Below are 23,773 nucleotides of genomic sequence, written 5' to 3'. Positions count from 1 at the left end.
ATATGATCATTTCATTAGATGCTGAAAAAGCATTTGACAAAATTCAACATCCATTTATGTTAAAAGTCTTGGAGAGATTAGGGATACAAGGGTCATACCTAAATATAATAAAAGCTATATACAGCAAGCCGACAGCTAACATCAAATTAAACGGAGAGAAACTCAAAGCCATCCCACTTAACTCAGGAACACGACAAGGCTGTCCACTCTCCCCATACCTCTTCAATATAGTGCTTGAAGTTCTAGCAATAGCAATAAGACAACATAATGGAATCAAGGGGATTCGAATTGGAAAGGAAGAAGTTAAACTTTCGTTATTTGCAGATGATATGATAGTGTACATAAGCGACCCCAAAAACTCCACCAAAGAACTCCTACAGCTGATAAACAGCTTTAGTAATGTGGCAGGATACAAGATCAACTCCAAAAAATCAGTCGCCCTCTTATACACAAAGGATATGGAAGCAGAGAGGGAAATCAGAGAAGCTTCACCATTCACAATAGCCAAAACAGCATAAAATATCTTGGGGTACATCTAACCAAGGAAGTGAAAGATCTATTTGACAAGAACTTTAAGGCATTGAAGAAAGAAATTGAAGAGGATACCAAAAAATGGATGGACCTCCCTTGCTCTTGGATTGGGAGGATCAACATAGTAAAAATGGCAATTCTACCAAAGGCTATTTATAGATTCAATGCAATCCCCATCAAGATCCCATCAAAATTCTTCACAGATCTGGAGAGGACAATAATCAACTTTATATGGAAAAACAAAAAACCCAGGATAGCCAAAACAATCCTATACAATAAAGGATCTTCTGGAGGCATTACCATCCCTGACTTCAAACTCTATTACAGAGCTACAGTAATGAAAACAGTGTGGTACTGGCATAAAAACAGAGAAGTCGACCAATGGAATCGTATAGAAGACCCGGATTTTATCCCACAAACCTATGAACACCTGATTTTCGATAAAGGAGCTAAAAGTATAAAATGGAAGAAAGAAAGCATCTTCAACAAATGGTGCTGGCACAACTGGATGTCATCTTGTAGAAGAATGAAAATAGACCCTTATCTATCACCGTGCACAAAACTCAAGTCCAAATGGATTAAAGACCTCAATATCAGCCCGAACACACTGAACCTGATAGAAGAGAAAGTGGGAAGTACCCTACAGGAGCTGGGCACAGGAGATCGCTTCCTATGTATAACCCCAGAAGCACAGACATTAAGGGCAACATTGAATAAATGGGACCTACTTAAACTGAGAAGCTTCTGTAAAGCAAAGGACATAGTCAATAAGACACAAAGGCAACCTACTGATTGGGAGAAGATCTTCACCAACCCCACAGCAGACAAAGGTCTGATCTCCAAAATATATAGAGAACTCAAGAAACTAGACTTTAAAATGCTAATTAACCCAATTAAAAAATGGGGCACTGAACTGAACAGAGAATTCTCAGCAGAGGAAGTTCAAATGGCCAAAAGACACTTAAAGTCGTGCTCAACTTCCTTAGCAATCAGGGAAATGCAAATCAAAACAACTTTGAGATATCATCTTACACCTGTCAGAATGGCTAAAGTCAAAAACACCAAGGATAACCTTTGCTGGAGAGGCTGTGGAGGAACGGGTACCCTCATCCATTGCTGGTGGGAATGCCATCTTGTGCAACCACTGTGGAAGTCAGTGTTTCGGTTTCTCAGGAAATTCGGGATCAACTTACCCCTGGACCCAGCAATACCACTCCTGGGAATATACCCAAGAGATGCTCTATCATATGACAAAAGCATTTGTTCAACTATGTTCATAGCAGTATTATTTGTAATAGCCAGAACCTGGAAACAACCTAGATGCCCTTCAATGGAAGAATGGATGAAGAAAGTATGGAATATATACACGCTAGAGTACTACGCTGCGGTAAAAAACAATGACTTCTCGAATTTTGCAGGCAAATGGATGGAAATAGAAAACACTATCCTGAGTGAGGTGTCCCAGACCCAAAAAGATGAACATGGGATGTACTCGCTCATAATTGGTTTCTAGCCATAAATTAGGGCCACGGAGTCTACAATAGGTGAACCTAAAGAAGCTAAGTAAGAAGGTGAACCCAAGGAAAAACATATAGTTATCCTCTTGGCTAAGGGAAGTAGACCCAATTGCCGGGGAGAAAATTAGGATCTTGGGGGTGGGGTGGGATGGGGGTAAGGGGAGATGGGGAGAGAAAAGGTAGAAGGGAAGGAGGGGGGACTTGGGGAATCAGGAGAATTGGGATAAAGGAAAGGTGGATAGGGGAGCACGGAACCACAATTCTTAGTTAAGGGAACCACTTTAGGGTGAGCAAGAGATTTGACCCTAGAGGGGCTCCCAAGTGCCCAACATGAGGTTCCCAGTTAGTTCCTTGGGTAGCTGAGGATTGGGAACCTGAAATGACCCTATCCGAGAGCAATACTGACGAATATCTTGCATATCATCATAGAACCTTCATCTGGTGATGGATGGAGACAGAGACAGAGACCCACACTGGAGCACTGGACTGAGCTCCCAAGGTCCCAATGAGGAGCAGAAGGAGGGAGAACATAAGCAAAGAAGTCGGGACCACGAGGCGTGCACCCACCCACTGAGACAGTGGAGCTGATCTACTGGGAGCTCACCAAGGCCAGCTGGACTGTGACCGAAAAAGCATGGGATAAAACCGGACTCTCTGAACATGGCGAACAATGAGGGCTGATGAGACGCCAAGGACAATGGCACGGGGTTTTGATCCTACTTAATGTGCTGGCTTTGTGGAAGCCTAGCCAGTTTGGATGTTCACCTTCCTAGATATGGATGGAGGGGGGAGGACCTAGGACTTACCACAGGGCAGGGAACCTGGACTGCTCTGTGGACTGGAGAGGGAGGGGGAGAGGAGTGGGGGGAGGGGTAGAAGAGTGGGAGGAGGGGGAGAAGGGTGGGAGGAGGGGGAGGGAAATGGGAGGCTGGGAGGAGGTGGAAACTTGTTTTTTGTTTATGTTTTTTTTCTTCTTTTCTTAATAAAAAAATTATTAAAAAAAAATAATAATTCCAGCTCAAGGCACTTTCCCATGGTACAGCTTTATGAGAAAACCTTGTGCCTCCAGGGATATCATGATGGCCAGAAAGAGGAAAGAACATGATAAGTTCTGTCTACTGGGGTAGTGAGCAATGACCTCAGGATACCAAGGAGAATTAAGGCAGCTCCACGAGCCTCTGAAGTTCTTATCTGTGAGCAAAAGGGCAGGGTGATTCAGCCCCTGCTGTAGCCTAAGACCCTGCACAGGGCACTTTGAGGGACGTTTATGCCCAAAGCCTCCAATTGGTGTGTTCAATGGGGCCAGCATGGGAGGATAAGAGCAGGGTGAAAGAGAAGGGGGCAGCCCAGCGCCACCCCGTGGGAGAAAGGACCACGAGTGCAGGGCTGGAGAATGCTGGCAGAGGTGACGTGTGGTGAGAACTACGGGATAGACATGTTGCTCTCTGGGTTGAGAGTGTTGGCACGTAGCAGTCACGGCTCCACCTGGCCCTGCTGACCTTGGAAAAAGAGGCCTTTCCTTGGTGGGGGTGGGAGGCATCCTATACCCAGCAGGATTATCCTGCAGTATTCTCTGAATACTGCAATCCCTCCAGCCGTGGCAAGTGCACACGTGGCCGGATGTCCCCAGTGACAAACGGGCTCCAATCAGAACCCAGTTTAGAGCAGAGCCTTTGCAAAGGCTGACCAATGGGAGAAGGGAGTAACCAGAGACTAGCTGGGTCAGCAGTAGACGTGAATTCTGATACTAGGATCGGTTGTATGAGAAATTAAGATTTAAAAAGGTCAAGCGCTTACAAATTCCCCTGCTGGAGAGTCCAGGAAGCTCATGAATGCTCCCCAGGAGAAGAATGGAGCAAGCAAGGCAAAAAGACATAGACCTGGTTCATGCCTATGCTCAGGAGTCCATGCTCAAACACAGAAGGATCTGGAACGTACCCATGAGCATCATGATCTGGTAGTACTGATAGTTCATTTTGCCCCTGAAGTAGGCGATGGCGAAGTTCTTCCCGGGCAGGAAGTGGATATGGATGGTGTGTCTCCACCCTGTGGGCAATACAGCCATGTTACCAGCAGGTCTCCCTTTGGGCCTTTACTGAAATAAGAAATAGACCCTAGCTACTTACAGGTAAAGAACATGCCAAGGTCCTCTCCCTCATATAATGGCAGCTTGAATAGGATGCAGCCAATGGGTTTCCTAGAATGCAAGGTCCAAGTATGGCTTTCCCCAGGGCATCCATAGCTCTTCCCTACTTCCAGTTATGGTGCCAGAGCCATGAGGTCACCTCCTACTACCTCCTGATGCATGAAACCTCCAACAAGCCAGGACTCTTCAGCTCTGTGGCAGAGGGCCCAGGAGATGCACGCTCAGGTGCCCAAAGCCTGGAGCCTACAGCTACCAAGGGATGCTGAGGACGGCAACAGAGGGTCCCTGTGACAGGCACAGATGGCTGGAGCCAGTCAGCAAAGCACCTAACAGAAGCACAGGCACCAGCAAGAACCCATGCAGCCCATGGTGGCCTCTCTGGGGCCATCCAGCAGTGGCTACCTCATTCCAATGGGCAAAGCCTAGAACACAGCAAGTTGGCTCCATGAGCCTTCTGGTTTCAGCATCATGTCAACGTGAGAATCATTCTCTTGGTTATGGGGGTCGTCTGTCAGCTTGCTAAGACAATACAAGAGGATTCCACATGGTTGTGTAGAGACTGGCTTTAGACAGGGAGCATGTGGAAAGGGAGGGTTGGGGTCAGACAACACCACAGTGGAGAGGGGAATCTGCAGCCAAGCTACTTACGTGAGGTTCATCCTGAACTCCAATTCACCAAGATGGTTTCTTCCAAACGAGAAAGGAGGCAGCGGGCCACTCCACCTCCACGAAGGAATAGGCATGTTTCCCGCCCAGCTCCTTATATGCCACTTTCCTAAAATCTGAAGAAGAGAGCTGTCCCTCAGAGGGTAGCGGTGACAGAACCAGGGAAAGGGGCCCAAGTCTGGAGCTAACGTGAAAACAGAGATAGGGGGCATGGCTAGGGTCTCAGTGCAGGCTGGAAGGGCCTGAGACACCTGATGATCAGGAGGACCAGTCCTTCTCCATCAAAATAAAGCCAGGCAGGCCTGGTGCGGGGGGGTGGGGAGGGGCTTCTAGGAGAGACCCTGATCAGACCCCATACAACTGCCCAGGGGATGCTGAGGAGAATCATCAGAAGGAGCAGGTCAACCTTTCCATTTAAGTGGATGAGATAGGAGGGCAGAGCAGGGGCCAGAGAGGACTGAGCTCCAGAATTGCCCAGTTACAGGTGACAGCACAAGAGAGCTCTCACTGTGTGTGCGCAGCTGCAGTTTCCAGTCACCCCGCCAGGGCACGGCCAGCCCCAAAGTGCAGGGCCTCTCTTTTTCCCCTATGGTTGCCAGTTTTCTAAGGACTGAACTCATCAACACTGGCACGGAGGCCACGCCAGCCTCAGCACCAACTACCACCGTGTTTCTAGCTCATGGGACCCGTCCACATCATTGTTTTGCATCATTTGTGACCTGTGTCCAGAGCTTCAGGGACTGAGTGAGGCCTGGGGTGACTCGGTCCTGTTCCTTTGTAAGGGAACAGGAAGGATCCAAGCAGGAATTTGGAGAGGAAATGACAAAGAAGAGGACTGGGTACAGGAAACCAGGAGGCAAAGAGTGGGACCAACAATTGAGCAGCTCCTGATGCTGAGAGAACTTGATGTCATTGTGAGAGAGCCATGAGGTGAGGACAGAGGACCCTATGGCTGGACCAGTTACTAGAGAGACCCAGGTAGACTGGATACTAGCCTGAGCCCTGAGACCTCTTCAGAGCCAAGTCAGCTTCACCTTCAGCGTGTAGATATGAAAGATCAGGGAAGCTGCAGCCAGGCTCGCCATCCCTCAGTCACAGGGCCTGGAAGGGTGGTTGGTCATCTCCAAGGTGTGGTCTTCTCATAAAACGCTCCAACATTTTACAGTCAAAACACTTTGAAAACTAGCCAGGTATGGTAGCGCATGCCTTTAATCCCAGCACTTGGGAGGCAGAGACAGGCTGATTTTTTGAGTCCATGGCCAACCTGATTTACATAGTGAATTCCAGGACAGCCAGGACTGTTACACAGTAAAATCTTGTTTCAAAAAGCAAAACAACAACAACAAAATCTTTGAAAATCTCTGGTGTGTATGCAATTGACCAAGCATGAGCCTGTCCTTTGAAAATAGAAATTCTGAATTAAACCTATCTGGTAGAAAGGAGGAAGCTTTTCTCCAGCCCACAAATTGAGAGGGAAAAAAAAGTGTATCTGTGGATGTCTGTGTGGTTCACACTGGCCAGGACTGTCTGGCAAAACCTCTGTAAGCCTTCCCTCAGCTTCTGAGTGTTCTTCAAGTGAGACAGAGAAAGATACTGGCTACTCTGCTTTCCCAAGCCCCCACTCCCCATGCCGCTGACAAACTCCACCAAACACAGAACGCGGGGCTCTACTTTGGCAGACACTTGTGGCTCCCATCAGTAAACCTGAGACTCACCCAGGTTCCTACCCTCAGTCCCGTTCCGTCCCCCCCCCCCCCCCCCCCCCGGCCATCACCTGCTCAGCACGGGCAGGAGTCAGCGGAGGCATCATGGCTCCAACCACAGACAGCAGAGCCAGCCCCATGGTGAATGTCAGCAGCTGCATGGTCCCAGCTCAGATCTATGTTCCTAGCCTTGCTGGGGCTGCCGCGGCGGCTGCTGCTGCTGCTGCTGCTGCTCCAGCTGCTAGTCAGTGCAGAGTGGCTTGCTCTGGAAGCAGAATTCTGCCCTCCCACACACACACCAAACTCTTTGTCCACCCCACTGTGTCCAGGAGATTGCAGTTTTCTTTGGATGGATGTGAATGAAGGAGCTAATTTGGGGGGTTAACCTGATGACTGCCTTTGGCACTTCTGAGGATCCTTGTCTGCTGAGAAAGTTCTCAGAGTAGGAAGTGCCCCACCTAGGAATCTGGAGCCAGGAGAATGCATAACACAAGGGCCCCTTGTGCTCTCATTCTCCCCAGGAGCCAGGATCAGCCCTGGTGCTGAAGGACACCCAAGAGCTGCCTGTCTATGTCCAGACCTCAGCTCTCACCTGAGTGAAGTCTCCGTGCCTCCTGCGTCCTCCTGAGGCAGGACAGAAACAGAAGGAGAATGAAGAGACTACAGGAAGAGAAAGGAGCCGCTCTGCAGGGACCTGATCTGAGTCTGCACAGGGCTAGAGCCTCACAGACAAGGTTATGAACCATGCTTACAGTCAAAATACACCCTCATCTCCTGTGGCTATGGCAAGCATTCCTTTGGCCTTTTTGACAGCTGTTTTGTATCATCAGCATGTAAATCCATAGGGTACACTTTATATCACCTATATACTCACTCAGTCACTATGGAGTTATTTGTATAAACACAAATATCTATTGTCATGCACAAAATTCAAGTCCAAATGGATCTAAGACCTCAACATAAAGCCAGCCACGCTGAACCTCATAGACGAGAAAGTGGAAGTACACTTGAACGTATTGGCACTGGAGACCACTTCCTAAATAGAACCCCAGAAGCACGGACACTGAGAGAGACAATTAATAAATGGGACCTCCTGAAACTGAAAAGCTTCTGTAAAGCAAAGGACACCGTCAACAAGACAAAATGACAGCCTACAGAATAGGAACAAAACCACATCAGACAGAGGACTGATCTCCAAAATATACAAAGAACTCAAGAAATTGGACACCAAAAGAACAAATAATCCAATAAAAAAAAAAAGGAGTACAGACCTAAACAGACAGCTCTCAATGAATCTAAAGAAGAATCTAAAACGGCTGAAAAACACTTAAGGAAATGTTCAACATCCTTAGTCAACAGAGACATGCAAATCAAAACAATTCTGAGATTCCATCTTACACCTGTAAGAATGGCCAAAATCAAAAACACTGATGACAATTTATGCTGGAGAGGCTGTGGGGTAAAGGAAACACTCCTGCATTGCTGGAGGAAGTGCAGGCTCATACAGCCCCTTTGGATATCAGTGTGGCGATTTCTCAGAAAATTAGGAAACAGCCTTCCTCAAGACCCAGCAATACCACTTTTGGGTATATACCCAAAGGATGCTCAATCATGCCACAAGGACATGTGCTCAACTATGTTCATAGCAGCATTGTTTATCATAGCCAGAACCTGGAAACAACCTAAATGCTCCTCGACCAAAGAATGGATAAAGAAAATGTGGTACATTTATACAATGGAGTACTTACTACACAGCAGAAAAAAATAACGACAGCTTGAAATTTTCAGGCAAATGGATGGAGCTAGAAAACATCATATTGAGGGAGGTAACCCAGACCCAGAAAGACAGTTATCATAAGTACTCACTCATAAGTGGTTTTTAAACATAAAGCAAAAAAAAAACAGCTTACAAATCATAATCACAGAGAACCTAGACAATAATGAGGACCCTAAGAGAGACATACATAGATTTACAGGGGAAGTAAAAAAAGACAAGATCTCCTTAGTAAATTGGGGATCATGGGAGAGGGTTGAGGGGGAGGGGAGAGGCGGGGAGGGGAGAGGCAGGGAGGGGAGCAGAGAAAAATGTAGACCTCAATAAAATAAAATAAAAAAGATGACCTTGTGTTTCCTAGGTCTTTGAAACTTGTTTGCAGCAAGAATGTGTCAAAGTTTAGAACCTTGGGTCTGAAAAAGCTTTAAATACTGGAAGCAGAGTTTAATTAATGGGTGATTCTGATGGGCACTTAGAGTATAAGAAGTCTGAGAGAAAATTAGAGTAGACAGTGGAAGCCCCAACTCAGGAGGCTTCAGAGGGAAGCAGGGGCCGGTTGTGGTGGTGCACGCCAGTAGGATTTGCTGAAGGAGACAGAGGCAGGAGGATCACGAATTCAAGGCCAGCCTGGGCTACACATTTGAAGCCCGGCAGTGGTGGCACACGCCTTTAATCCCAGTACTCGGGAGGCAGAGGTAGTAGATCTCTGTGAGTTCGAGGCCAGACTGGGCTACAAGAGCTAGTTGCAGAACAGGCTAAAGAGAAACCCTGTCTTGAAAAAGAAAAAGAAAAAGAAAAAACTAGAGGGAAGCAAGGACTCCACAAGGAACTGGATTTCTGTCCTGCAGAGTGGCAGAGCCAGGATTTCAACCTAGATCCTATGAAACCCACGAGACCCACTAAAGGAGGCTGCATCCAGATGCTTCAAGAGAGACCCTGAGCGTTGCAGTCTGTGAACCCAGAGAGACAGGTCCCAGAACATGGAGAGGCCATGGCCCAGGACCACCCCCCTTACTTCCATCCCAGCCTAGGCAAAAAGGGTGTCAGGCCTGAGGGTGCAATCCCTAAGGTACAGGATCCAGGACCCCAACTACAGAGAGAACTCAGTGGACACAAAGGTTAGCAAGGAGCCCTGAAGCCAACTACAGACACAGGGCCCTGGTCCTGCTCAGTTCTGAGCATTGGTGTAATCATCTGTTAAATGGCTATTTGTTGCCAAGCCAGCCTGATGGATTGTGAGAATCCCTGAGAAACGGCTTGTGGGACCCTTTGTTTGTGTAGCACAGGAGGCATGTTTTCTGTGGCCAGGAAGTGGGGGGAGGGTAATCTAGAGCCAAGATATACCTTTCAAGGTCATACCCTCTTAGCGGCCCAGTTCCTCCAACAAAGCCCTACCCCGCAGCTGGATGTCTCCCAATAGTCTCTCCAAATTTCAAATCCATTAATGGATTAAAACATTGATCGGGTGAGGGTCCTCGTGATCTGATCCTCTTAGGAAACACCCTTGCGAACATACTCGGAGAAGTAGTATATTACTCTCCTAAATGTCTTCCCCCAGCCAAGCTGACAGTCGAGATTATCTGTCACTGGGGGCTGGAGAGAGATGGCTCCATGGTTCAAAGCACTGGCTGCTCTTGCAAAGGACCTGGATCCTGGTCCAAGTATCCACAGAGCGGTTCCTAACCACCTATGACTCCAGTTCCAGAAGATCTGATGCCCTCTTCTGACCTCCATGGGCCCTGCACACACATGGTGCACAGACATACATGCAGGCTAAACATGCATACACATAAAATAAAAATAAATAAACCTTTGAAAAGGTTAGCCATTACGTACTTTAAGAGCCATTTCTTTGAAATAAGTCCCTCTCAATGCTTCATCTATATAAATCTATTTGTATAATAGATAGATGATATTTACCCACCAAGTATTTTGTGTCGACATCTTGTGGTTCCTTGTCATGGAGAAATATGTCCTGAACAATATGTCTTATAACAAGGAAAGAGTTTCGTAACTCAAAAGTCTTCAATAAATAAAAGCCTAAGCCAGCTGGCCAAAACAGCTTATTCTTAGCAAACACTTGAAGCGGGAGCATGGACGATTTGTCAAACACCTCAAGAAACGGGAAGGAACCAGTTCTTTGGACTGCGGTGTAGGGCGGGACTCTGCTCTGCTGTGGAGGCTGATCTGGCTTTAGCCTGCCACAGGCCCTTGACTGGAACTGGCTCTGTGCAGACAACACTGGCTCCTGAGAGGCTCCCAGAGCTGTGTCTAGCTCTGGAACGGGAACTAGAAGTGCTTCTGCGGCTCCTGGTAGCTCGGAGTCTCACGTGGGGTATCTCTCTGGAGCTCTGAGGAGGTTCTGCATCTAAAGGCGGTGCTGGATGATGGGAGAGCTTTCTTTAAAAGGAGTCTGTGATAAAGCTGGATTTGCAGGCAGAGGTGGCGGTCCAGACCCTTCTAGTCCTGGCTTTAGAGACCTTGTTGCGGTCGAGATTGACCCCTGACCTAGCACAGTGCCATGGCTGTAGCTGGCTAAGGAACTGGCTCTCGATGCAGAGTTAACAGCCAGCCTTGAGCTATGGTCGGCCTGGGCAATGCTACTGTCTGAATCTGGAGTTGGGGTTGGGGTTGGTTCTGGACTGGCTGGCTGCACCTCTGCGGATGGGGCTCCAGCAGTTTCTCCTTCTGGTTCTGTCATCTGGAGACAGCTCCAGACGTGTTCGCAGCTCTGGACCAAGGTAGGAGCCTCTGCTGGCAGGGTCCTAGCTCAACCACAAACACTAGAACAAACGATATACTGGGCACCCGGATCTTTTGGGCCTTAGAGCAGGAGTGACTCAAGAAGCAACATCACCTCTTGTTGTTCCTTCCAGACCTGTTGTGAAAACAGTTCTCACTGATGAATGTGGCCAATGCTCAGCAGGTCAAGAGAGCTTCTTCAGACCTCTGCTGCCCAGACGTACCTCCAAGGCCCCTTCATAGGCCCGCCATTGCAGCCATGTGACTAGGGAACATTTTCTAACTTCTGATGTCTCAATTCCCCTCTGGACAGTGGAGATGGGCCCATACTCACACATACTGTGAAGATTCAAGGATTTGGACCATGCCTGATTGTACATGCCTCTAATCCTAGCATTTGGAAGGTAGAGGCTGAAAGATGAGAAGTTCAAGTCATCATCAACCACATAGCAAGTTTAAAGGTAGTCTGGGTTATGTGAGACATTGTATCAAAAACAGGAAGGAGCCTGGTGTGATGGCGCACTCCTTTAATCCCAGCACTTAGGAGGCAGAGCCAGGTGGATCTCCGTGAGTTTAAGGTCAGCCTGGTCTACAAGTGAGTTCCAGGACACCCAAGACTGTTTCAACCCTGTGGGGGTATGGGGTGGAGTCAGGTGGTGGTGGTGCACGCTTTTAATCCCAGGGACAGAAGCAGGCAAATCTCAGTGAATTCGAGGCCAGCCTGGTCTACAAAGCAAGTTCCAGAACAACCTTAAAAACCCTGTCTCGGGGAGGAGTGGGTGACAGAAAGGAAAAGAAGGCGGGAGGGATGGAGAGAGGAGGGCAGTCAGGCAAGAAGTAATGGAGGAAGGCAGGGAAAGGAAGGAAGGATTCAAGAATTTATGACCATCAGCAAGTGTGGCTGGCCAGGCCCATGGGTAGCAGAGCAGGGCTCACTGATGTGTCCCCAGGCCCACAATTCACACCCATCACCCAAGAGTCCTCACGAGTTTCCTGACTCATTAGATGTGTGCTGTGTACTTGTGCGGGGCACAACCCAGATCCCAGCAGTTAGCTGGTCTTCTGAGTGTGTTCTGTGTCTTTGAGTGCCACCCTGAAGTAGAGGACAGTCAACCTTCAAGAGACTGCCCTGCAACTCGGAGCCACACACAGTCCCCCTGGTGGGGCTAGTCAGAAGCATCTCAGACCCGGTGGCTCCTTCCTGATCCATCCCCAAAGCTTCCTTGTAAAAGAGGAAGCAAAGTGTCACCCCTAGGCCCATGAATACTGGTAAATCAGAGCTGGCCCTTCCTCTGCGTGCAAGCTTTGGCATTACCAAGAACCAGGGAAGCAGGGCGCTTCTTGGGAAGGCGCAGGACTCTATGGATGGTTTGAAAAAGTCCTGCGAACTTGGCAACACGCAAAATTAGTCGCTGAGATCCACTTGGCAAGGCAAGATCTAGATAGACTCGGAGCTGGGGCTACAAAGAGCCCTGAAGAGGAGCGTTTGGTCCACTAGATGGCGCTGCAGCCGGAGGACAGGGGAAGTCCCTCGCGGGCTGCCGTAGGCACTACTATAAAAGACGTGGTGCGATCCTGTTCAGCCTCTTGGCGGCCATGGCGGCATGCATGTTCTTGTCTTCTCCGCTTCTGTGGTTGACCTGGGGCGCCGCGGAAGACCCTCCATAGCTCTCGGCCTGTTGGCGGGATGACTGCGTCTCGTACTGTCGGTTGTTAAAAAATGTTGCTTGCTTTCCTGCCGAGGGCTCAGTCGCCCTAATGTGTGCCGCAGACTAACGCTGTGGTAAGAGGAGTTCAAGATGTGCCCGAGGGCCTCACTCCCCACCCCGGACCTCCGGCCCAGGTAAGAAAACCGAGGCTCGCGTCTGGGCTAGTACAATGCAGGGAGCTTCCTAGGTATTCCTCTGTGATCATCCGTGAGTGTGGCTCGACCCCAGTCTCCCCTTCCTAGGGAAAGTGCCTGTCTGCATTTGCTGCTTGCCGATGTAGGAGATGGAGAGGTCTTTACTGGAAGGACAGCTATTCAGAACCAATATGAATAGACCCTGGTTAGCGCAGTGTCACTGAGTTTGGGAGAAAGCAAGGAGTGGTTACGTTTTTTCCAATTGTTACTTTACTTACAGAAATCTTTAACAAGGAGACCAAACCATGTGGACCCACTGGGATTGGAATAAAATACAAGTCTGATGCAGTCCCCCGCTGTGATCTTGACAAGAATGTGTGCTGCGTGATTGTTTTCCTTCTCTAGGGCGTTTGCCTTCTGGAAATTGGGCTGAGAGGACATGTTGGGGTCTGCGGTAGGTTGACTCAAAGTTTGCAAGATTCATTCGAGGTTCCGGGTACTTGGCTCATCAACAGCCTGCCCCTAGAGGCGTTGCAGATGTGGCTGCTGTGCCGCATGTGCGTCAGTAGGTGGCAGAGAGGAGAGAGGCTATGTCTACGCTCAGTGTTCTGACCTGTGAACATCTGAATGATTAGTAGCCTAACACTCCCTGAAGCTAGAGCGGGACCCCCTTCCTAGTTGATGGACAGGTTTAGGTAATTCGATGGCCCTGCACAAACCAATAGCGGGGGTCAGTCTGGAAAGAGGAAGTTTCAGATAAATTGACTTGTTGGAAATCATAAAGCCAGTATCCTTCAAAAGGTCCCGGGAAGCAGGGGATTGTGGCACATACTTGTGTAATCCTGAATGCTCACCCAGCCTGGGCTGGAGGACGAGGAAGAGACTGCTTCAGTAAACTACAGTGGATGGAAAGAGCAGTGGCATCAAAGCTATCCTTTGAGATGAGTGGAGTTTCTTGGCCAGATGTCTTGATTTCAAACTGGCTGTCTGCAGCACTGGTTGCTGCCTGGTGCCAGAGAGGCAGGCTCCATTTTTCTGTAGCCCGCACTTGCCAAGGCTTTTAAACCAGCAGAGCTAGTACAGCTCGGCGGTGAGGTGCAGGCCTGGGTCTCCGACCCTGGCACCACCAAGAGTGGTGTCTGGTAGTGGGTTCGTGCAGGAGAATGGGTTCGGTCAAGGAGAATGAGTTGAGATATGGGGGTGTGATAGCACAGCTAACGGTGGCGGTGATGACTGCCCTCTCGTGAGGTGCCACTGTGCACTAGTTACCTGTGTTTGGCAATAATACCCGTGAGTTCTTAGGTTGTCCCACCCTAGGCATAAACCACCCTTTTGCCTAGTTTCCCCATGGCGCCCTTCCCTGCTTGTTGTATTAATCAAAAAAAACTTACAAGCACATTGCTGCAGCCCTTGTTTAGTGGGGTGAAGCTGGCGACGTTGAGATGCATGAAAGGACACAGGCCTCTGGGGGCTCAGGATTAGCAGGGAGCTACGCTGATTGTTCTTTTTTGGTACAGGAAAGCTGGCTGCTAAGCTCTGCTTGTGGTGTGAACTTCATGTTGAATGCCCAGCAGTGGCCCAGTTGAGGTAAGAGGTGGGCTGGACACACTGGAGCATGTTAGGGTGGGATGCGTGCAGCTGCCCTGACGATGCTGTCCTACATCTGTCAGCACTACAGGCATAGCACAGCTACTCAGCTGTGCCTGTGACATCAGGGCAAAGAGCAAGTGGCTATTTCTACGCTCAGTGTTCAGAAGCCAGTGAGCACTAAGAATGGTTTATAGCCTTACATTTTGCAGAGCCGTGGTGAGGTGGTACTGGGGTGTAGCTTTGCTGTTGGCCAGACCTCAAGGGCTCCCCCAAAAGGTTGTGTGGTCAGCATTTTAGCAAGATAGAACTCTAGAGTTGGGATTTGAAACTGGTTTTGGGGGGGTAGGGTATTCAGGGGTCAGGAAATACAAGAAACTATCCATCCTTTATCATTTTTCAGATCCAGAAGCCAGGAAGAAGAAAGCCTACCTCTTGGTCACATGGCTGAGCAGGACAGGTACAGATAAGAGCATAGGCCTCTGTGGCCTCCGACCTCCCCAGGGACCTGCAGAGCCGCCCACATCCTAAATTACTGACCACATTTGTGTTGGCCTGAACTGCTGCTTCGAGACTGGTGGGATTAGCTCTATGCAGTTGGCAGTAGGGGTGGCCGCGCCCTCTAACCAGCTGCACATTGCCCCACATTGGTGGGGGGGCTGTAGGTACTGTGGCACAAATAAACTTGTTACTTCTTGAAATTTGCGGTCTTTGTTATCAATCAGCTTTCTCCCATCTTAGGGTGAACAGCACATTTGAGTTACCCGCGACTCCCCTGGAAAATGAAACCCGCCAGAGTGAATGATAAGGCTTGAGGTTTAAGGGTTTGGGCTGGAACTGACTGACCAAAAACATTGACAGGAGCTAAGTTTGCTGGTGTACTGTAGGCAAGCTGATACCATGGGAGAAAAAGAATGTGACTTCCCTGAGGCGTGGAGCACTGAGACACCACGTTCTGCCTTTCCTGGTCGCATAGCTGAACTGTAGCAGTACTGTAGGTCCCAGCATTCTGGGACAGGATAGGCTTAGCAGTATTGGTTGAGTGGAGTGGTAGGAATGCCGAATGCCTTAGGGCTGTGTAAAAAGCCCAAGATGCTCTCAGGCCCATAACACATCTCTCATGTCCTCCATTGTGCCTGGACAAGAGCCCTAGAATAGAGACTTGCCAGGAGGCTGCTTCATATTTAACAAGGGATACAAATGCTCAGGGTCACATAAAAGCCATTTATTTGCAGAGAAACGGCCCCACCTGCTGGATTGCTGGAGAGGGGTAGGGGAGACTTCCCAAGTGGGTGCCCCACCCATGGCTGGACGATAATGGCTGGAGCCTGCAACACTAGGAGTAGTTGGTGTTGGAGATCTCCCTCCAGAGCAAGGTCTTGAGGTGGCTAAGCACCAGTGAGTGGTGGGCTTCCACCTGACTGGCCAGTCCACTCAGTGTCGTGCACGTGCGCAGCTGTTTGCCCAGTTCCTCACGGAGGTCTGCAGGAGCACCAGGCAGCAGGTAATCCCTCAGTAGTTCACATACCTTGGCCAGGTTGGGCTGGATGAGGTCACCCTTACACTGCCTCATGAGCCTGTCACAAGGGGCCCTGCAGTCTCGTCCATAGATGCAGTCAGAACTCTGCTCACAGTGGCGGCCCTGAAGGAAGCGGCGCACCGTAGCCTCTGGTGCTACCTGCTGCAGGTCAGCCATCTTGAAGTCATAGGTAGCCGTGTATCCCACATTGGCCAGTGTGGTCTCACACATGTAGAAGGTACCATAGGAACCATGGAAGAGCTCCTCTACGAACTCCAGCAGCCCAATGGCAATCTTGGCACGCCAGGGCCATGCAGGTCCAAACCACTGCTGGAGAGCCCTATGCAGCACAGACGGCAGAAGGGGGCGCAAGGCAGGCAACAGCACTGCCCCATGCCAGGCATAGGGGGTGCCCTCAGTGAGGTAGAGGTCCCCGCAGTAGCCCAGCAGCCGTGAAGCATGCTCCTTCTCCTGAAGGGACAGCAGCAGTAGGAACTCGTTGCGCTGCAGCAGGGCCCACACAGACTTGGCCTCCGCCAGGGACACCCTGCTATCCTTGTTGAAGTCCGCCATGAGAAGGATCTGGTCAACCAGCGCTGGCAGGGAGGGCAGGTCTCCCAGGTTCGCCTGGAAGGCAGAGAAGCACGCCCTGTGCCCACCTCAGCTGGCAGACCACTGACTGGGCCTGGCCTAGTCTCTAGACATTAGAATGTCCTCAAGGCCTGCTGCCTATGCCACACACTCACTCCCCTCTCCTGCTTCTGTCACTGAGGGATGAGGAGAGGCCACCGCGATGTGCTGAACCTTTGAGATCTAATCACTTGACCCTGGATCCCTGTTTACATCTCCCACCAGTCCCTACTGTTACCACACTGGGTGCAGAGTCCTCAGTCTCCTGAGCCCTTACCACACCTCAGACTCTGCCAGTCTATCCTCCCACAAGCCCTGGAAAGATGCTTACTTGCCTGCCTCCTACTCGGGTCTTTGTAGACATCCCAACTGTGGTGAAGGTCTGAGTACCTGTAGTAGAGCAGACTAACCTTGAGGAAGCTGAGGATCATCTCCCGGAACTCCTTGATGGAGGTGCCCCGTGTGGGCTTGTCAAACAGCACCAGCTCCCGCCGCAGGACTGCATCTGGCCAGTCCTTGGAGTTCAGGGCCTCCTCAATGCCACATTTGATGGTCACCTCCTTGTCCTGCCAGAGCCCACTGTATACCTAGACAAGGCCACAGGTTTGTTCCCTATAGAAGTCCAGCTTGCCACCAGCTGCAGCCCACACCCAGCCTGCCAGCCATGCCCAGCTGCACACCTGCTGGCCTGGAGCTGAAGACAGGCAGGTCCTCCACTCCACCTTCTGCAGCTCACACAGGTCCTGGCAGACGGAGCCGGAGATAATGCCCTTGCGGTACTGGTCACACTGAGGAGACAGGCACCAGGGTATGGGGCTTGGTGGTCACAGCCCCCCCCCCCCCCCCCAGGAATCTCCAGGAGAAAAGGAAAAGGCACCAGCAGCATGGGCATGGGGACAGGCTTGTCTCCAGGAGCAACCCTTCTGTTCCCTCCTCTCGCTGACTTGACTCCTGAGAGAAGGATACCACAAGTCTACTGCCAGACCCTGCAACTAGAACACACAGGTGGCCAGGGCCACAGGCAGGCCCCCATTGATAGGTTCCACTGCTGGGCCCTCAGCAACAGAGCTATGGCCAGAAAGACAGCCTGGACCAGGGTGAGATGAAAGTCACAAGACCCATGAGAGGGTCCTGGTCACAGGCGATAACTAAGCCTCAGGAACTTTCAAGGCAGCTCAGGACACTCCTCTAAGCAGGTGTCCACATTCCCCCACCATCCAGCGTTTCCAGTGACCGTTGTTCTGACAGCCTGCCCAGTAGGCTAAGGCAGGAGGAGCCCAATGGTAGGGCCTCTCCTTGATGTCTACCTCTAGAGCCAGCTGGACTCAGAGCCACCAACTCCTAAGGTGCTCCCTGGGGGTCCTCAAATGCTCCAGTACTTGAGTTACTGGTCACTGTCAGGCTTATCTGACCATCCCTAAAGAAATGGCATCCTGGGGCCCCACAATTGCTGACCTTTTTTCCTGCCAGGCTTGCCCCAGGCCACCTCATCAGCGGGAGAGCCTCTCCACACATATTCAAAATCGGCACTACCCAGCCCCTAGTTTCGGGGTAAAGGGCCTGCTGGCTCTCATTGGGCAAATTTCTGAATACATATCACTGGTTGCCATGGAGCCTGGCACTGGTCAGAGCCAGGCTTGGAGGAAATGGGGGAAGGGAGGTTTCCAGCACCCCACCATCCAAGAAGCTGAGACAATCTGAAGCACTGACTCAGTCATGTGAGCCACAAAGATAGAGTGGCCACATGAAACAGGCTCGTCAACTAGAGATGGGACATCAAGGCTGTGCCAGTCACCCCACCACCCTGGAGTCCTTCACTGCAGGACTCTGCTGATAACCCATCAACACCAGTCACAGGACTTCAAGAGGGAGTTGAGATGGCTCTGCAGGAGTCAGCCGAGCCTACTGGCCCTGTTCAGCATTCCAAGATGGCAGAAGGAATGACAGTTTGAGAGGAAATTCAACAGAAACCAAGGTAGGATCCAGCAAGATGGATCAGCAGGTAAAGATGCTTGCTACCAAGTCTCATGGCCTGAGTTCAAACCCCAGAAGCCAAGTAAAGGTGGAAAGAGAGAACCAACTCCCACAAGTTGTCCTCTGACCTCCACACAGGTCATGGCACATGTGTGCGCACACACACACATATATATATAAATGAATATTAGCCAGGTGGTGGTGGCACATGCCTTTTAACCCCAGCACTCGGGAGGAAGAGGCAGGCGGATCTCTGTGAGTTTGAGGCCAACCTGGTCTACAAGAGCTAGTTCCAGGACAGGCTCCAAAGCTACAGAGAAACTCTGTCTTAGAGAAAAAAAAAGAAAAAAATTAAAAAGAAACTAAGGTGGGCAGCATGTTCAGCCTTCCTCAGGACTCTTGCCGCCCCTAGGTCTCCAAGCCTCAGTTTCTCCATCTAGAGCGGGCCAAGGTAGGGATCCACTGAGTAGCTCCCTCCACGCTGAGAGTCTGGCTAGCAGCGAAGATTGTATGACCAGAGGGTGGAGAAAGATGGCCTCTGGAAAAGAAGCAATGTCCCCTATTTGGGGACATTATGTCCCTGTCACCAGTCACAAGGAACAGAGAACTGAGATACCAGCTTCATGAGGCTCATGGGCACACTCACACAGGCACTGGCATGCAAGCATGCCCGCTCACACATGCACCCCAGCGACATCCTCACTCAACAGCAGCAATGGCTCCCTGGAGAGAAAGGCATAGAAGACTCCACCCCATGGCCTGCTTTCAGGACTGGCCAGGGCAGCCCCCTCCAGGCCATTCCTGGAGTGCACCCCAAACACACGCAGCAACTGTAATTTCTCCACTGCCTCCCCCAGACCCCCAGTCCTCTACTGGTCCACCTCCAAGCCCACCTCCCGTCATAGTTCTAAGGGCTTCACATGGTCGGGCCCCGGGGCCCAGGCAGACTTACGATCACCACTTGGCAGATGTGCCCACGGCAGAGCTCCGAATAGGATGAGTAGTGCACATAGACCATCCAGCTGCCCACGAAGATGCCCAGCCAGACCAGCAAGACATACTTGACCCTGAGGCTTGGGAGCCGGCCCTGCTGAGGGAGGGATCAGGTGAGGAGGTGCCCATCATCACCACGGGCAGTTTCCACTTCTTTGGACCTTTCACAGCCTTCCAACCCAGCTGGCACCCACCACCTCCAGCAATGAGAAGCACCTAGCTCAGCACCCCACCATTCTCGGGCATATGCCAGGGTCTGCATCCAGGGGCTCTCCACCAGAGACAAGAAGACATTCAAAATAAGGAAAAGATGAAGTCTAATGAAGATACTTTTTACAACCCGCTCCCCTAAAATGCCCTCATTTCCTAACATTCCTGCCTCCAAATAAGGTCAGCTGAGCCATTGGCCTGGGGTGAGTTCAGTTACCCTCATTTTTCCCACTGGCCCCCTTGATCAGGGCCAGCAGGAAAAGGGGTATGGAGGAGGGCAAGAGCCCAACAAGCCAACTCTATTACACCCCGAGAGGCAATGAGAAGACACAAGTTCATGCACACACATTCCCAGTGGCAGGATCACCTATAGCAAGGGTGGACAGCAGTATCCATCCACAAGACAGAAATACCACTCGGCCTCAGCAGGATGGAAGTTTGGTACCTGCCACCACCGGGAGAGATGTCACAGAAGGACACCTCTTGTGGGACTCAAAGAGTCCCCAGAGTCTTCAAATGCACAGGAAGAAAGTGAGTGCCAGGGGCAGGGTAGGCTGTGGGAATACAGGGTCGGGGAGGGAAGTGAGCTTTCTGTGGATGGGCCACACCAGGGGCTGCACAGCAGTTCTCAAGGCACCATTCACCACTGTACAAAGGAGAGGTGAGCAGGATAGGATAGTTCATGCTGTGGGGGTTCTTGGTTTGGGGGTTTTGCTGGGCTTGTGGGGGGGGGGGTTGTTGGTTTGGTTAGGTTTTTTTTTTTTTTTTTTTTTTTTTGAGACAGGGTTTCTCTGTGTGTAACAGCTGTCCTGGAACTTGCTTTGTAGACCAGGCTGGCCTCAAACTCATAAGAGATCCCCCTGCCTCTGCCTCCTGAGTGCTAGCATTAAAGGCATGCACAATCACTGCCTGATATATTTTGCCACAATGTATTTCTTTTAAACATGAAGACTGAGAAACAACAGGGGACACTGTTGCTATAAGACAAGACAGAAAGACTTCAAGAGCAAAAGGCCAGGCCCAGAGCCAGCCACTCTGTGTTTCTTTTAAAAAACTGTGTGTGTGATGGACACATTCCTGTAGACCTAGCGGTACTGTTACAGAAGAAACCAGCCCGGTTCCCAGCACCCACTCACAACCATGGTAACTCCAGTTCCATGGCATCCAGCACCTCCTTTGACCTGCTCTGGCACCAGACACACACGCAAGTGCATATACACACTCAGGCAAAACATTCATACACATAAACTAATTCTTTAAAAAATGTTTCAAGACAGAAATGGGGGTGGAGGGGGGAATCCTGGTCACAACCCAAAACAAGGATGGGCCTACGACCTTCGCTTCTGCAGAGGCTCCAGGTCATAGTCATCCTCATCCCTCTGCCCTCTCTGCCAGCTGACAGGTGAGAGCACTGGAGAGTGAGGAGGGATCTGGTCTAGGTGCTGAACACACTGGCCTCCACTGAGTACCCCAAGCAGGGTCCAAAGTTGACAATCAGAGACAGCTGGATGCCAAATGGCATCTCTGGGAGAAGGGACTGGATTTCCAGACAGCCTGTGCCACATAGGGCCAAATGTCCCAATTGGATCTGCTCAGCGGGGAGGGTGAGAGGACCAGACTGACTGATATCAAGGGCTTCCTGTGGCCTCCTGACTACCAGCTGCCAGAGAGTCTGAGAAGGGAACCAGCCGACACCCCACTTTTGGATCTGGGAATCGTGCTGAACTCAAATCTACATTCTGCCCTAGTTCCCTCAGTGCTGGCGCAGAAAGGAACCTCCTTCACAAGATCAACGCCCAGCTCTTCTTAAGGTTCTTCCCATAGATGATCCCTCTTCTGGGCCATGGCTCTGTGGACCTCTCCTCCTGGGGCCCGCCTGGCCCTGGCAATCAGCTGCTTCCTTCAGACTTGTCCAAAATGCAAACATGAAGATTGAGAAACAACAGGGGACACCTTTGCTCTGAGACAAGACCGCAAGACTTCAAGCTACACCAAGAGCAAACGACCAGGACCAGAGCCAGCAGCTGACCTAGGCTGGACCAAGTGACACAGAGCTAAACCTGCCAGCCAGGGCCCACTCCAGGCAAGCCCTTCCCAGGGCACTGGGCCCTGGCGCAGGGGGCTCCACTGAACCCCTTTGGCTATCATTACCTGGTTTAGTTCTGAAGGTCTACCTAGCCTTTGACAGACCCATCCCTTTCCCAAGGTCCCTGAGCCATTGCATATCCCCACCCTGGGGCAGGTCTCACCACAGTGGCTACTGGAAGCTCATGTAGTCTTCTGCCGCTCGGTGGTGAACAGACTGGCAAGCCCTTGGCCCATATTTTGCAGGGATAAATAGTCCAGCACCAGAGAAGTCACTCGAGAAGTCATTACAGGGATGGTAGCTACACAGTGACCTCCTTGCCCAGGAAGCCCAGGCCATGTGCCAGGAACCCTGGTGTTTCATGGGCTCAGAGGAGGTGAGGCTCAGTCAGTACTGTCCCTGAACCAGTCCCACTGGGAACTAGCCAAAACCCCTCTCCTGCCATTCCTAGGCCCACCCACTGCTGAGTCAGGCCTGTCCTTCTGAGCTAGGGATAGGGACCATCTCCTGGCACAAGGAAGTTCCCCAAACTCCTCAGTTCATATCCAGTCAGGGGCTAAACATGGACCGCGGCACACGCTAAAGCCCCTGGCAGAGGAGAGCAGACAAGGGCATCTGGGCCTGGAAGAGCTCTGCATCCAGTAGGTTTCAGTCTTCATCCTTTACAATCTAAGGCAGGCCAGGCCCTGGGCCAAATGCGCAGCCCACAGGGCAGTATCCTCCAGCATCCTCAGGACCTGCCCTGCAGAGAGGCCAGGAAGATCTGGGCAGGGCTGGCAAGAGCTGGCACCTTCCTGCAGGTTCTGAGAACCCTGGCAACCAGAGGCTGGAGTCCAGAGGCCTGACCCCATCATCCCAAAGAACGGGCAGAGGAGCCTCTTCTGCAGACAGGAGCTGGCCCTCAATGGCCCAAGGTCACCACAGTCCCAGGTTTCAGCTGGCTCATGGGATGACCATGGGCAGGATATGCCCCAAGTTTGCTACCCCAGAAAAACAAGCCTAATTTTGAAGTAGCAAAAGAAAGGAAGGTCTTGGGTGGGCAACGCGCCCATCGACCCTCGCCATCCCACGCCCAGCTCCTCCCCGTGTGGCCGCACATGGCCTGCCACCGCTTACCTGCAGGCCCTTGGAGAAGGGACAGAGGAGCACCAGGTGCACCAGGCGCCGCAGCCGCCGCATGATGGGCGCCGTCCGGGGCTGCGGAACCCCGCGGCTGGCTCGGCCTCAGCCCAGGCCCGGCCAGGCCCACACCGGCCGCGGCTCGCAAGCCATACGGGCGGCGCGCCTTCGGCCCGCGTTAAAGGCGAGGCGCGTGCCTTTCTGACGGCCGACCGGGACGCACGCGCGGGGAGACGGCGGAGAGGAAGGGCGTGCACGCGCCGGGAGAGAGACGAGAAGGGGCGTGCACGCGCGCGAAGACAAATGGGAAGAGCGTGCGCGCGCAGGGGGTGCTGGCGCGCGACCCCACGTCCGGGCTCGCCCACCCTCTGGGGACCTCGCCCCTGCCGGCTCCGCGACCCGCTAAAGAGACCTGGCCTGCGCTTGCGCGTTTCCTACACCTTTTCAAGGGTAAAAGACAGGGCTCTGCCCCCAGCCCTTCCGTGTTTGCACGTGTGATCAGTAGTGAGGCCACCACCGCTGTCTGGCACCGAGCGTCTGCAGCCCTGTCTGCACCGGGGCTTGGGGAAGGACCAACAGCCCCCGCGGTCAAAAACTGCTCCTGCGAGTCCTGATTTCTGCCCACCAACAGATGCGCCCCTCTCATGTGACTCCCATTTAGGGTGATTAGGAAGGCTGACCCCAGGGTAAGAGGCTTGTTGAACTTAACAATGGCCAGAAAGTCTGCTACTTC

General features: G+C 51.4%; 1 protein-coding gene, 1 long non-coding RNA gene and 2 other non-coding genes across 5 annotated transcripts; 3 read left to right on the top strand and 1 right to left on the bottom strand.

The window, feature by feature from the left end:
- The first annotated feature begins 12,675 nt into the window (after window positions 1–12,675).
- On the top strand, window positions 12,676–15,202 carry LOC121462993. The gene is made up of 4 exons (XR_005976381.1): window positions 12,676–12,922; window positions 13,203–13,376; window positions 14,440–14,509; window positions 14,913–15,202. It is a non-coding gene; the product is annotated as an uncharacterized LOC121462993 (long non-coding RNA).
- LOC121463198 lies at window positions 13,438–13,569 on the top strand. The gene has a single exon (XR_005976415.1). It is a non-coding gene; the product is annotated as a small nucleolar RNA SNORA17 (small nucleolar RNA).
- Window positions 14,574–14,716, top strand: LOC121463196. Its single transcript, XR_005976414.1, has one exon. It is a non-coding gene; the product is annotated as a small nucleolar RNA SNORA43 (small nucleolar RNA).
- Window positions 15,203–15,719: 517 nt separating the features above from the next.
- On the bottom strand, window positions 15,720–23,428 carry Dipk1b (divergent protein kinase domain 1B). Of its 2 annotated transcripts, none has more exons than XM_041674795.1 (5): window positions 23,038–23,428; window positions 19,585–19,722; window positions 17,339–17,446; window positions 17,069–17,245; window positions 15,720–16,655 (listed from the first exon to the last, which is right to left on the bottom strand). In XM_041674795.1, the coding sequence occupies exons 1-5, from the start codon at window positions 23,098–23,100 to the stop codon at window positions 15,846–15,848; spliced, it is 1,296 nt and encodes a 431-aa protein (XP_041530729.1). In that variant the 5' UTR covers window positions 23,101–23,428; the 3' UTR covers window positions 15,720–15,845. The 2 variants fall into 2 exon arrangements, with proteins under 2 accessions (XP_041530729.1, XP_041530730.1); XM_041674796.1 differs by having other exon boundaries at window positions 19,585–19,719; window positions 23,038–23,427.
- Window positions 23,429–23,773: the final 345 nt, after the last annotated feature.

This window comes from Microtus oregoni, unplaced genomic scaffold (assembly GCF_018167655.1).
Source record: "Microtus oregoni isolate MIOR12 unplaced genomic scaffold, Mior012 000025F_ref0000491, whole genome shotgun sequence".
Lineage (NCBI taxonomy): Eukaryota > Metazoa > Chordata > Mammalia > Rodentia > Cricetidae > Microtus > Microtus oregoni.
Note: the sequence above shows the minus strand (reverse complement) of the source record. Positions and strands in the feature narration are given on the sequence as shown.